We start from the raw sequence: 14,018 nt of genomic DNA, 5'->3' as shown, positions 1-14,018 counted from the left end.
AACTGAGAAATGATTATTTAAACCAGCAGTAGATTGTATAAATAGTGCTTTGAAAGGTTTATTTCTAATGGATGGGCACTTGTGGTATTTCTAAGTATGTAATTACTTTAGACAAATAAGTAAATATCTCCAAAACTGGTGACTCTTCCATAATATAGTCTCACTATTTTGTTACTCTTTACTATTCTTTACTTCAGCCAGAGTTTCACAGGGTTAATTTAATTTTTGAAGTTTGATACATAAATAATTTTTACATTTCATACACTAGGCTAAAAGAGTTCTATACAATGTAATGGAATAAGAATTTTTATTTAAGTTATAAACTTAAATAACTAGCAACAAATATGTTTTAACTGAATTATTGGTACAAAAAAAAAGCCCATATTACATATACATAATTTGAACAAAAATGTTCAAGAGTCTAAATTACGGTTTCTTATTTCCTCGTGTTTTATATTTGTACATATTTTAAGTTTTTAATCATATGACTCCTTGAGATAACCTTATAAGAACCTTTTTGCTACATCATAAAAGCTTCAAGATTCCTTTGTGGCCGCTAGACTGCTCTGTTCTCATTTTCGTTCACTGCTGCTGAGTTGTGTGGTTGGTGGTTGCTGTTGGTAATAGTGATATTGATATCGTTATGTTGTGACGTGGGTCGTGTGGCTCACTAGAAAAATGTTTTCGTACAAGTGTACAGTATTATTTATTATCTTTAATCACAGGCTCAGAAATTGAATTGATAATGGCTCCAACTAGAAAAAACAGTGAAGGGTTACTTGCCCGGGTGAACTTTCCCCTTTACGCATTACAAATGTTAACCAATCGTCATGTTCTGGTTGCTGGAGGTGGTGGATCCTCAAAATCAGGAGTCGCTAATGGTTTCGTAAGTAGCATGTTAAATAGAAGCTCGTTAATCAAATTGATATTAATGTTTTAAAAACGAGAAAATTTTTCATTTTGTTTATCTGTAGGAAATATTTGAGTTGATATTTGATGGAAAACGTTTTGTTGCTAAAGAAGTGATGCGCCATGAAACTGGGCCTAAGGTTGTTATGAATTGTGCTTCCTACTTTGATAACAAGAACACATTCCTGGTTGCTGGCCAGGAAAGCCATTGCCAGCTGTACAGAATTGCCATTTCTGTAGATAAAGAAGACGTTATCCCTGAGAACAACAAATGTATGATAAGTTTAAAGTGCAGAGATTACAAATTATTGGAGTTTAATTTTATAGTACTTGAAATGTTAAGTAAAAGTGTCGTTAAGTTTACTGTCTGAAGTTTCAAAATTTTGAGCCTATGCATTACAATGGGGTGTCTGAAAAGGGGCATACAAAAATTGAAACATACTTTGATTTGTAAATAGCTCATTGTGATTGACTGTCGCAAGCTATCTTTCTGACAGCTGTTAGTTCCCGCGTTACCACCACTTGTTGGATTTGAAGTGAAAGAAAGCAGCACGTCAGTTTCTACTTCTGGAAAGTTATTAAATTCCGCATGTAAATATGTCCTCCGAAACAATAGTAGACGCATGAAGATAAATGTTAGAGGAGTTCAATGACATTCAAATGTGTCGATAGTCTGGGATAGAAAGTGTTTCCAAGCTTTATCTTGCTGAAGGAAAAGTTATTTACAATTGACCATTGCTAGATAACTCCAGGCCATCCTTGTAACTGTTTTCAGTGAAGGAAGACATTTCTGTTCCTAAGTGCAAAATCTGGGAGTCCACTTAAAGGATTATCTACACCCGCTTTTTTAAATAGTTTTCCAAAAAGTTTATTTTAAGCCGTTTTAATACTTGAGTTTTAATGGATTATAGGGAGATGCATGGAAGAGGTAAAAGTTTAAACTTTTGAAAAGTTGTATGCAAAAAAAAAACGCGGTGGGTCAAGTCAAGATATACTAAGCTGTCAAACGACCCCTCTATTTTTATTTAATGTTGGTAGGACCACTTGATTCTGTAAAAATTTGTCAAACCAGCAATGATTATGTGTATTTAGCTGGGAAATTTTCAGTGTTTCACCATTCTAATAATCTTTTCACCCAATAATATTCAAGTAAAGTGTTCATTAAAACAGTTTTCGTTTTAGGTAATCAACCAAAATATGTAAAATTTTAAAATAATAACTGTCTGAAATTTAAAAAATATATTTAGTTGTGCAACTATGTTATTAATTTAGAAATGTATTTGAAACTAAAAATCTACTTTTTTGTTATTTAGCGAATGGTGCTCTTGAACAAAACAATTTGAGAAAAAGAAAAAGTGGCAAGGGAAATGATGCCTCCAACATACCAGAATCTAACAAAAGTTCTCCCCGGAAATGTTTAAAATTCAAATTTAATGCTCAGGACAGCGTACAAACGGATTTCAGGTTCTATTTTCATTTACACTTCCAAAGAGTCATCTTGTTCGTACTGGCTATTTTTTCACTGTTTTTATGAATCTTAGATTCATACTATTATGAATATGATAAGGGCAATGTGGATCGATGATTTTATCCATCGCATCATGCTAATTTACTTACTTGCTTAACGTTTCAATAGGTTTTAACTACTCCTAACTCTCCTCGTTATATTTGACCTGTATCACTCGATTTTAATTTTTCGGCATCCTTTGACATCCTCCAACGACCGGAATCTTCTTTGCTCAGGATATTGTTTGACATTCAATTGAACTAGCCAAATTCCATGTCAACTAGCCATCTTATTCTACATTCATTATACGACTCGCTGTAGTTTCTTTAATTCTTTATAGCTTTGAGTTCGGATTTCTCATTCCCATTGTTAGTTTCCAGGTTTCAGCTTGATCACATTTTTATAAATGACCATGTAAATTCGTTCAATTCTTCCCTCCTTGTATCCAGAATTAGCAGCAGATTGTGACTTTAAGCTACGAATTTTCTTTATAATATGGTACGGACTGTTTAGAAGACGTTATTATATAAGTGTAAAGATTCTCTAAAATTTACAACGTATTACATTTCTTTTCAAGAGATTCAAATTCTAAAAAAAAAATTGAAAGAAAATTGTAGAAGCCAAAACTTTTATATCAGTTGACGACGATCCCTCATGAATGTTTAATTAAAATATCTTAAAATGGAATTATTATTTTATAGAAAATAGCTCCAGCGGTGTCTTTTAAGTAACCTATAACTTCTATTGTATAAAAAGGTTATTAAATCTTAGCATTTAACCCTCTCATTAAAAGTGGAATTCTCTGTATTTTCAAGAGTTTGAGATAACCTAACTCTAACAGGGGATGGAAAAGATATAATTTAAACAAGTGAAGAATCATAAAGTCAACGAAGTCATACTGAGGAAATTATTAAAGTCATATTTTCAAGGAAATAAACTTAAAACAAATGTTTGTATTTTAACTTATCTAAATTACTTTTAGTGAAACAGAACCAATTCAAAGAGTGATTAGAATTTCCCGATGTGGAAAACTAATGGCGACAGGAGGTACTGATGGGCATGTAAGATTATGGACATTTCCTGCGCTGAAATCTGTCCGAAATATTAATGCGCATACTAAAGAACTAGATGATATAGATTTCAGCCCAGATTCAAAAACAGTAGGTATAAAATTCAAATTTGATCTAATATTAAAAAATGCCTTTTTTTTTATTGTCAATAGGAATTTCTTTGATTTAGAAAAATTTGAACATATGTAGGTATTTAAAAAATTTCTGTTTAGTTGGTGAGCGTGTCAAAGGATGGTAAAGCATTCATTTGGAATGTTACAAATGGGAAACAAATATTTGATTTAACATGGAACGTACCTAATGGAGTTAAGTATCTCTTCAAAAGATGTAGGTAAGTTTTTAGAAATGTATGTTTCAAGATTTATATTTTAAATAATTTCCAATTAATAGAAAAAAGTATTATTCTCAGTTAAAGTGAAGCCTCAATGTTCGTCTGTTAGTGTAATTTTCAAGGGGACGGCCTAAAACTTACTTTTAAATTAATTTTTGCATTAAAATTAAGTGATATATTAAAGTTATTTAAAATTGAGTGTAAGGCTGTCTTCAAAAATTTAGAAAAAATAAACCACGAAATAACTTTTATACCCAAAATTAAGGGTCGAACCGAATATAGGGGGCCCCCACCATTTCTTTCAAGCAAAATTTTGAAGGAAAAACCTCGTTAAGTATTCGGCCAAGTATTCTCAAATATAAATTCAGGGACGGATTAAGCGGCTGCCCGCCTAAGGGCTCCTTAATATGCAAAGAGCTTAAAGCTTCCTTGTAGTTTAAAACTGTCATTTTGCCATTCTTATCAAGTGATTTATTTATAATTTTAGATGAAATCACGTGAAACAGTTGCCATACTATTTAAACTTGATGTACAGCTTTTTCCACTACTTCTAGGTTGCCTTATAAGGAAGACTAGTTACCTTTAGGTTCGTCAGCGGTGCTACACGGATTCAGGATGGGCGGAAGGTCCTGGAGTGGGTCTACTTTGAAACTGAGGGATCACTTGGAAAGTAGATCTTGTTTTCAGGCCGGTTCTTGATATGCTTTGATTATTTCTACCGATCGGACTCGTAAGTCTGTCATGAAAGGGGTTTGTTGCATATATTTGGATAATTAGACTGCGTTGGAAGTGCTGAATTACTGTCTCTTCTGAATTTATGACCTCCTCTAGACTGGTGTTTAAGTGTTCTAGTAGACTGGTAAAGATGTTTTTTCTGATATAAATATCGAATATATGAGGATTTCGAATTTTCATCCTAGGTCGGTGGTTATTTATTTATTTATTTTTTGAGGGGGAACTATTTAGACTTAAGCTATCGGAAAGCGTATGGTTTATTTTCCACTGACTAATAATAATAACTATCCATCCGTTAAATTTAAAATCGTACACTAAGAAAAAATACATGGGAAAATTGCTGTATTAATTTAATTTGTATAGTGCAGGGGTCGACAACCCGCGGCTCGCGAGCCGCATGTGGCTCTTCAGCCTGTTCAAAATAAATTGTACATTTCAATTTTATTGAAACAAATGAAAATTTCATTTATTAAAGTAAAGATATTTTTTCAAAAATGAATTTTAAATGTGATTGGTTTGAAATTGAATAGAATTATATTAAAACAAAATACGTAATTATATAAGACTGCCGCCTTTTCATTCAAATACAGGTTTAGTTATTATTTATTTGTTTATTTACTTTGCAATATGTGAAAATAAATACATAAAACATTTAAATGCTATTGAATACCATAAAATAATAATTTGTGAATACAAATGATCTACAGAATTTTGTACATTATCATCCTTGCGGCTCTTGGTAAGATTTATTAAAATTATTTAAGGAGAAATGCCTCTCTACTTAAAATAGGTTGCACTATACTATACTATACTATAGTGTAAATCTCATGTTTAAATTTATACCAGTTCCATAAGTTTAAGGAACTACAAGTTCATTTTACTATTTATAAACTTAATATAAATTTAAAAATATGATTGTACTTAAATTTTATTCCCCTCATTTAGCCACTTATTGTTGAAGGTATGGACCCATAGAAGAAGATAAAAGAAAAAGCCGCATTTTTACAATATCCAATTGTATGACTGGCCCAACATCATCTAATACTGTTTCACCTGGTATATTGCATCAGTGGTGCGGCGAAACTGGCACTGTTAAGAAATCTGTAGCTTTATCAGAAACTTTATCAGCATTAGCTGTACGTGATGATGGGACATTTTTGGCTGTTGGTACCATGTTCACCGGCAGTGTTGCAGTGTATATTGCTTTTAGTTTACAGGTTTGTACATGAGCTATCAGATAAAAATAAATTTGTAAATCAAAATAAAAGGAAAAAAACTGGTGCCTTAGATTAGAAAACAAAATTAAATGATTTCATCTGTATTTTGAAATGTTTGTTAACATTTGTATTCGGGTAGTAATAAAATAAATATATTCATATTTTCTTCAGATGAAAAATCTATTCTCTAGATCTATTTTTTTACTATAAAGTTCTGAATATATTATGTATATTTTAATCCGAATTTCAGGAACTTATTCGATTGTTACAAACATACTGAACATTATACTAGTACAGTTCGCTGAAATGTTTGTTTAGAGGGAAGTCTACCTCTTCTCGCAATCTAGATTCGAACCCGTGATCCAGTATTCACTAGCCACTCATCTAATCCCTACCCTCATTTTATTAATATTATTACTATACGGTTCCTGTGAGTAACGTGTCTTTCACTATATACATTAAAACTAAAATACATTATTTTTCTTTAAGTGCGTGATGAATGTCAAAGGTGCACACAGTATGTTCGTAACTGGCCTAGAACTCCTTCCATCTCAGGGATGTTCCATTTCATCGCACTCGGAAGCTGCTGTACTTAGTATTTCAGTTGATAACAAAATATGCATACACAGCCTTCCTTACAGACGTAAGTGCGTTTCATTTATCATTGATGTTAAAATTAATTATTCACACAGTAATAGAAATCTTTAATTTTCAGGTACGCTTCCTCCATGGATAGTAATTGTTCTGATCATGATCACTCTGTTTTGCACCTTCTTTTTTTGTAGTTATATAGGCCTTTGACGAATTGATTTGTAAAAAATATTTAATGGATGACTTTTTTTTTTGTTATTTGTGTGAAATATAGCGTTATTTGTTGATGCTTGAATGAAACCTGTTCTATTTTTAACGTTGTTATCATTGTTGTTAATTTTATTTAACAGTTTATAACGTTTACATTTTTTTTTTTAATTATTTTTAGAAGGTTTCACTCTACATCGGCTAAAAATAATAAAAACTCATAATTTCTAAAAGCTTTTCGCTTTGATATTAATTCCTATGAAAAACCATGGAAACGGTAAAATTTCCAAAATTAGGTTTTAAGTATTGTTCATAAGACACTCATATTTTTAGAGATGTTTCTCTTGGATTTACATAAATATTTTAAAAAATCGAATTCGGTCCGAATTTTTTAGAAATTACAACTGCTGTTATGCGATTTTACTTATATGTAGTTAATTCAGTTATTTGATACTTCTTTTGCTTCGATGTTCTTTAGATGTGACATGTATTTAAAGAGTCTTGCCTATATTTTAAACATTTTGCAAAGCTAATTATTTTAGAGGAGTTTTAAGGAACTTTATATATTTTTATTTTCACTTCTAATAACAATGCAAGGTTCTATTCTTTTTCAGGTTTTGTTGGGGGCACTGTTACACCTCCCCTCAATCAAATGTAACAGATGGTTGTTTTTATTGCCAGACGAAATTGATCCTGCAACCAGAAGCACCCAGTCCATTTTATTGTCATGCATTTGATTTCTTTCAGGTCTCCACTTTCTTACTATTTTACTCTGCACAATATGTTTAGAGATATCGCTGAGAGCTCCTCACAATATTAGACCCAAAGTGAGCTACCGCTTTACGTTCTATCCACTCCTGCACGTTTCACACTTCTGTGGTCGTCATTCATGCACGCAATTTTTTTTCGTAAAACCAACATTTGCGCAACTCGATACGATTTAGTGTCTTCAATTTTAAATACTACTTATCTACATCATATAGAATTTATAACATTGTAAAAGCCGCAGACGCAAATTTAGTAGTAAAATCACAGAAACCATCATTTACCTTAGAGCCCAATTATGTCGGATTTTTTTTTAATCAATCGTTTCCTTACTGAACCAAAAAATCCCGTTATATTTGCATTGCCTATTTACATCCATCATTTGGTTTTTAAAAACTAATGCTAAAGTTTAGTCTTAAGTAAAAATTTCAGATTACTTGAGTTATTTGTAATCATGGCAACCGTCTGCACATCTAATGATAGTTAATATTAGGCTTTCTTTTAATTTTTACCTCAGATTTCGTTTTCTAGAACTAGTTGTACTTTTTTGTGTAAATTCCCAATTGAATAAAACTTGCAATTGAAGACGCTATATAAAATGCTAGGGAATTCTGTTGTTGTTTCTTAATTGTAATAGGCTAATAATTTTTAATTACTAGGTGTTTAATGAAACAGATGTTTTTTCCATCCCTAACGAATGCGGCAGTTTATGTAGCAAACTGTAATGAACTGGTTAAAAATGTCTTTATGAACAAAAATAAATCACATTTTCCTGGTAATCATAAAGTTTCTGAACTGGAAGTATCATTTTAAAAGCGCTTTACTAGCTTCTAATCCCATTTTGAACCAAAATTAGTTTCTCCTTTCTAAAACTTTGTTAAAAATCTATCTAACGAGGTAATAACAACTAAATGTATGTGAATCTAGTAATTCTATTGAATACAAATTATATACATAAATGAGAGTAGAGCAGTTGCCCATTTGTCAACCTTACAAGATATTTTCAGCAATTGAGAAATGTAGTTGAGGTGCAGTATGCAGGGATTGTTGATTGAGAGATGGATTAGAGGGATTTTCGAGAAAAAAAAATTAGAAATAGTTTCAACTTTGTGAAAAATTTACTCCTGGAAATGAATTACACAATACTGTTGGTAAGTGTGATAGTTGGAATCAAATTTCCTTAAACCCAAGAAGGGGTCTGAGTCACATCACCAGGAATTCTATTTTACTGATTAATTTGGTAAATCTTCTTGAAATGCTTCCATGATTTTCTTTAAACACTGTGCATTATAATAAAAACATTTATAACTCATTTATTTAATATCAAGTATCTGAAAAGTTCCAAATTTAAAAAAAAATCGTGACCAGAAGTGTAGATTTCCATAATTTCTTTCTCACAAACCATACCAGGAATCTTTTAAAACTGAGTAATTAATTGATTTAAATTCCAAACGTTTTATTCTAAAACTTCGTACATTTAGATTCCCTCTCTTGCTTAACTTTGAAAGCAATAAATATTAGTGATTTACATTATTAGTTAAGCATTCAGTGTGAAGAAAACGCATTTCAACCATGAGAATTTTATTACGCGATAATTACAAGAAAGTTTCACATCAGTTTGTTTAAGTTTCCTAGGAAAAGTAATGAGAAATTTATATTATTCACTTCGTAATCAATATTTCGTAATTTATGTTCCCTAATATACATATATTATTGGGCTTCTTGAGTCGCTCGGTCTTAAAATCTTTAGCAGAATCAGTACAAATTTTTATTACAAAATAAAAAAATGGTGATTAGATAAAAAAATCAACGAAATAATAAAAAATAGTGTTATATTCACAATTTTTAGTTACAAAAATATAACTATCACCCAACTCTTAATTAAAAATATTTCTTTTTCAAAATTGGTGCGAAAGTATTTTTCCTAAAGATCCAACATTAAAAGAGAAGGATTTTCAACATATTGTTTAAACAAATTTGAAAATCTAGCCATGGTTGCTCCATCGATAATCCTATGATCGGCCGTCCAGCTAAGGTAACAAACATGAGAATGAACAACCTTATGATCTTCGTTGAACTGTGGAACAGACCGTATCTTTCCTACAGCAAGAATGCATACTTCTGGAGGATTGATTAAAGGTACAGCATAAGTACCACCGATCGCTCCAATATTAGAAATACTAATTGTACCTTTGGTCATATCGTTTGGTAATAATTTACCGTTTCTACCATTATCCATTAGAGTATTCAATTCTCGATTAATCTGAGCAATTGATAAATTTTGAACATTTTTTATGTTAGGAACTACGAGTCCCTTAGGAGTGTCTACAGCTACACCAATATTATGATAATATTTAATAATTATATTTTCATTACTTTCATCTAATGATGAGTTTAATTCAGGATATATTTCAATACATTTTGACATAGCCTTGATAAAAAATGGAAGATAAGTAATAGTTATACCTTTACTTTTTGAAAAATATTTTATATCCTTTCTAAGTTCAACAAGTTTTGTCATATTAACCTCATCATAATAGCCGAAAGTGGGTATTTTACTTGATTCTATCATAGTCCGTACCATAACTTTTTTAATCCCGCTGACAGGGACGATTTTTTCTCCACCTGTTGGTACAACTTGTACTTCATCTGTGGGCAATTTTTCTGTTTTTTTAGTTGCTTGATTGAGAAAATTTAAGATATCTTCCTTCATAATTCGTCCATCCTTTCCACTTCCAGGTACATCTGTTAGCTTTACATTATATTCCATGGCTATTCTTCGAACTGCTGGTGTGGCCAATTTTTTATTATAAATATCGACATTATGGATAATTTGCTCAGTCTTAGGTATTGGGGGAGTTTCTCCGACTTTACCTGCCTTAGTAACATCTGGTTTCGGTTCTTCTTGTTCACTTTCTATCGTATCGATATCAACAAGTGGTTTCCCAACCAATGCTATATCACCTACCTCATAGTATAAATTTTTGATTATTCCGTCGTATCGACTAGTAATTGTTACAGATGCTTTATCACTTTCGACAAGACATATGTCCTCGAATTGTTCCACATTGTCTCCAACTTTTACAAACCACTCTTTGACTGTAACCTCCCGAATTCCTTCACCAATGTCCGATAAAGTAAATTGAGTTAATTTCTGTGCTGCTGATGTTAGATGGAAGTGTCGAACAGTCAAAGCACTATTAAAGAAACGCATTTTAGTCAACAATCGCAATGCCATTTTTAAAATGTGTTACTAATTTGCTCAGGTTATTAATATAAAAAACTAAAAAACACACTATCACTTTCAAGCTTATGTAATGTACTACACGGACTAGGGACAACGTATAACGTAGTATTGTGGAACAAGGTTACTTAACTTATTTATCGTTACCCCGACTCTAACAGAACACATAGTTAATAATTTGCACAGCCAATGATAACTCGGCGTAAATAAAACATTTAGACATCTATATTAGTGCAAACAGGAAGCATTAAAATATTTGTAAATAAATACTTAGCGCCACTTCATCAAAGCCCTTATGATTTTAAGTTTCAATAACCCTCATATGTTTTATAAGAATTAAAATTTTCCTTAATCTAAATATCTAATTTTGCCCCCTTACTAACTTTTGACTGAATTCCTTTTTCCTTCCACACGCTTCCTTTTTCCTTCCATTTTTTTTCTTTCGATCCTAAAATTGATTATTTTGTACTTAAATTTTTGCATAAATGTTTATACGCATTCTGTGTAATGAAAGAAATGAAATTAATTGTACTCCGCTTTCAGTCATGAAGATTATTTTTGAATTTACTTTACAATTCCATAGTTTTTCTAAAATCTATTAACAAAAGGAGGGGTGTGAAATTAGGTAATAAATAATACTGCCATTTTAGCATTAATTAACATTAAAAAAATTATCTCAGTTGACATGACTGTTTACTGTCAAACCTGTAGGTCTGAAATTTAAAATTTCATTTCATTGCCCTGTTTGGCTCTAGCTGAACGTTAAATCCTAATCTGTTTTTTCGTGCTTAATTTGTAAAAAAAATCTTCTAAAACTACTTATAGTGAAGATACAAATTTTCGGTTTTCAGAAAAAAATGACAAAAATCTGAGAACTTCCTGTTGATTGGTCTCATCAAAGTTAAAATTCGATTAGCAATTCGATAACTTACATATTGCGCATTACTGTATTATTATGTACGGTACGTTGAACACCCTACAATATCTGTTATTGCTATATCAGAGGATTAGGATGTTTATTTTCCATCCAATTTTCCAAGATAATGTTCAATTTTAAAAAGTATTTCAGTCAAATTATAAAAATTGCTTGATGATTAAATTTCATAAAATTTCCTGCGAGTATCATTCGGTTGACCCGTGTTTTCTATATTGTAAAAATAGATTGACATGTCATGATTAAGTCCAGCTTTACCTTTCGTTTACTTTAATTTTTATGCTTTCCAATATAATCTTCATTTTCAGGGACACCCTATACACACAAACTATAAATTAAGTTTTTGAAGTATTATTATTCATGAAGTATTCGAAGTATTAAAGTTATATGAACATAGTTAACTTTGATTACTTAGGTTTTTTTTGCTAACATTATTGATGAATAACTTTTTTTCTGAATTGCTGTTTACGTCTGCAACTAAGATTATCTTCAAAAGTTGGTAAGAAGAACTGATATACATATGCATTTATTTTCATTCAGTTTTGTTCTATCGATGGATTTTTCTGTCATGATTTTGCAGTTATCTCAAAAGTTGCTACTTTATAATTTTTCTTATTAAACTTTTTTTTTATTACAAATTTCTCCAGAGATGTATGTTAACTTTCAAGAATTATATAATTAGTTCCACTGTCAGAAAGATTTGTATCTCTGAACATGACTAGGCTCCGCTACGATAGATTTTATAGAAGAAGTAGGTTCTGGAATAGAGATATTCCAATAACTATTATTTAAAAATATGATATTTAGAAAAACAAAGCTAATTTTTGCCAGCAATGTATCATGGTTGAATAACCCCAGAGCTCCTCAAAGAAAAGAAAAAGATGAATGATTAATACAAAACAAACAAATAAATAAAATTATTAAATTTCAATTTTGTTTAAAGCTTAAGCTTTTTTAAGGGACTAAATGTTGCCTTGAAAACTACAAAAACAATATTTTAAAGAGATCCTTTAAAGTGAAGTAGATATTTTTTAATGGGAAGAGGGGCCTAAAACATGATATTGAAGCAAATATCATTAATGAGAAATAAATTAAAATTTTTGTTTTGCAAGTAGTAAAAATTAATTAACTAATTAATTCTCGACTTTAGACTAAAAAATATCATTATTATTTAAAATAAACTAAACGTGCTGATCAAACTTAGTAACACTGACACAAACATACAACTCCATGTCAGCTGCTTCACTTGCAGTTGGATTTAAAAATGTTGGCGGCGTTGTCGTTGTTATCAAACATTTTATTAACTTTCTGTTTACCTTTAATTTTTTTCTTTTTATTGACGTTTATTATTTTCTGTGTATTGTGGTTATGTTTTTTAACTTTCAAATATGACATCCAAATTGGACTACCTCCCATTAAAAGTCTTTTTCTGGCATATAAGTACAGTTACTTTAGAAGAACATCAAGCTTATGTTTTAAACAATTGTATAAACTTTACCCTACTTACAAGTTGGTGAAGTTGTGTTACTGTAGTCCGGAAGTAAGTAAAATTATAGTTTTGGGATAGTGATTATTTTCAACTTGTTAACAAATTTCTCACTAATTTGATGTGTTTTTTTCTTTTAAAAGTCTTCTTCACACGTTGAATATGCCAATAGTGTTGTTGTTAGTGAAAAGGAACAACATCCTGACATACATATGCTTAAAAATTTGTTACAAAATGGATTAACAATTTTTAAAACTCCTAATATTTCGCACGCCATATATTTATGTTATCCAATTATACCATGGATTTCAGCCACAAGGTGGTTAGCAATAGCTATAGCATATCCAAAACTTTTCCAATCTGTTAAGGTAAGAAGTAACCATTTCACTATTTGATTTTGGACAAGTTAATACTAGTATTTGAATGTTCTGAATTACATAAAGTTTCGATTTTTAGGAGAACAATTTGTGCGCTTATCCTGTATTGGAAATTTATAGTAAATATTCAGTTACTATAATGATACCGTTAATTCGTCAAGATGAATTTGTAGTTAAGGAAGCTGAAAGTTTGGTCCTTGGTCGTGTGTATTCTTCCTTGCTGAACCCGCAAGCAACTTCATCAGCATTACCTAGTTTAGTTGAACAGAAATATACTAAAGTTAATTCTTCCAATAGGGTTGCCAAGGGTGAGAGAAAGGGCTAATTTAAATATATCTTTATTAAACTGGGTGAGAGAATAAAATTCAACCTAATTCAAAATTTAATTATACTCTCGTATTTATTTTCTGACTTTGTAATCTTAATTTTTTTTATAACTAGTTTAGTTAGTCGATCTCAAAAACTGTTAAAAAGAGAAAATGTTAAAACGATCAAAAAGTATTAAAAACGTCGATCGATTTGAGTTTACAAATACATTGATTTCGTTTTATGGTAACTAGAAATACATCATGACAAATGGACTGTTATTAATGTAAAAGTTCGTTTTTCTTTCAAGGAGTTTCTAATGTAACGATTAAAAATTGT

The 14,018-nt window shown here is 30.8% G+C and overlaps 3 protein-coding genes across 3 annotated transcripts; 2 read left to right on the top strand and 1 right to left on the bottom strand.

Moving 5' to 3' along the window:
* Positions 1 to 565: 565 nt before the first annotated feature.
* On the top strand, positions 566 to 6,800 carry LOC141455828 (guanine nucleotide-exchange factor SEC12). The gene is made up of 8 exons (XM_074131248.1): positions 566 to 886; positions 975 to 1,182; positions 2,223 to 2,373; positions 3,399 to 3,576; positions 3,699 to 3,817; positions 5,514 to 5,769; positions 6,259 to 6,412; positions 6,485 to 6,800. Exons 1-8 carry the CDS (start codon positions 746 to 748, stop codon positions 6,568 to 6,570), a joined length of 1,293 nt encoding a protein of 430 aa, XP_073987349.1. The 5' UTR covers positions 566 to 745; the 3' UTR covers positions 6,571 to 6,800.
* Positions 6,801 to 9,147: 2,347 nt separating this feature from the next.
* Dbct (Dihydrolipoamide branched chain transacylase E2) lies at positions 9,148 to 11,814 on the bottom strand. Its single transcript, XM_074131247.1, has one exon. The coding sequence runs from the start codon at positions 10,568 to 10,570 to the stop codon at positions 9,257 to 9,259; it is 1,314 nt and encodes a 437-aa protein (XP_073987348.1). The 5' UTR covers positions 10,571 to 11,814; the 3' UTR covers positions 9,148 to 9,256.
* Positions 11,815 to 12,731: 917 nt separating this feature from the next.
* LOC141455830 (testis-expressed protein 264-like) lies at positions 12,732 to 13,759 on the top strand. Its single transcript, XM_074131253.1, has 3 exons — positions 12,732 to 13,050; positions 13,140 to 13,364; positions 13,453 to 13,759. Exons 1-3 carry the CDS (start codon positions 12,775 to 12,777, stop codon positions 13,696 to 13,698), a joined length of 747 nt encoding a protein of 248 aa, XP_073987354.1. The 5' UTR covers positions 12,732 to 12,774; the 3' UTR covers positions 13,699 to 13,759.
* The last annotated feature ends 259 nt before the right edge of the window (positions 13,760 to 14,018 follow it).

This window comes from Rhodnius prolixus, unplaced genomic scaffold (assembly GCF_049639745.1).
Source record: "Rhodnius prolixus isolate KJV_2025 unplaced genomic scaffold, Rpr scaffold_4, whole genome shotgun sequence".
NCBI lineage: Eukaryota > Metazoa > Arthropoda > Insecta > Hemiptera > Reduviidae > Rhodnius > Rhodnius prolixus.
This window is presented reverse-complemented; position numbering and strand designations above follow the sequence as displayed.

Excerpts from the sequence above, each read along its gene's own strand:
- LOC141455828 (XM_074131248.1), top strand. The coding sequence starts at position 746 with ATGGCTCCAACTAGAAAAAACAGTGAAGGGTTACTTGCCCGGGTGAAC. Across the intron at positions 887-974 it reads CAGGAGTCGCTAATGGTTTC|GAAATATTTGAGTTGATATT; the intron begins GTAAGTAGCATG and ends GTTTATCTGTAG. Across the intron at positions 3,818-5,513 it reads TATCTCTTCAAAAGATGTAG|GTATGGACCCATAGAAGAAG; the intron begins GTAAGTTTTTAG and ends TTATTGTTGAAG.
- Dbct (XM_074131247.1), bottom strand. The coding sequence starts at position 10,570 with ATGGCATTGCGATTGTTGACTAAAATGCGTTTCTTTAATAGTGCTTTG.
- LOC141455830 (XM_074131253.1), top strand. The coding sequence starts at position 12,775 with ATGTTGGCGGCGTTGTCGTTGTTATCAAACATTTTATTAACTTTCTGT. Across the intron at positions 13,051-13,139 it reads TGTGTTACTGTAGTCCGGAA|TCTTCTTCACACGTTGAATA; the intron begins GTAAGTAAAATT and ends TTCTTTTAAAAG. Across the intron at positions 13,365-13,452 it reads AACTTTTCCAATCTGTTAAG|GAGAACAATTTGTGCGCTTA; the intron begins GTAAGAAGTAAC and ends TTCGATTTTTAG.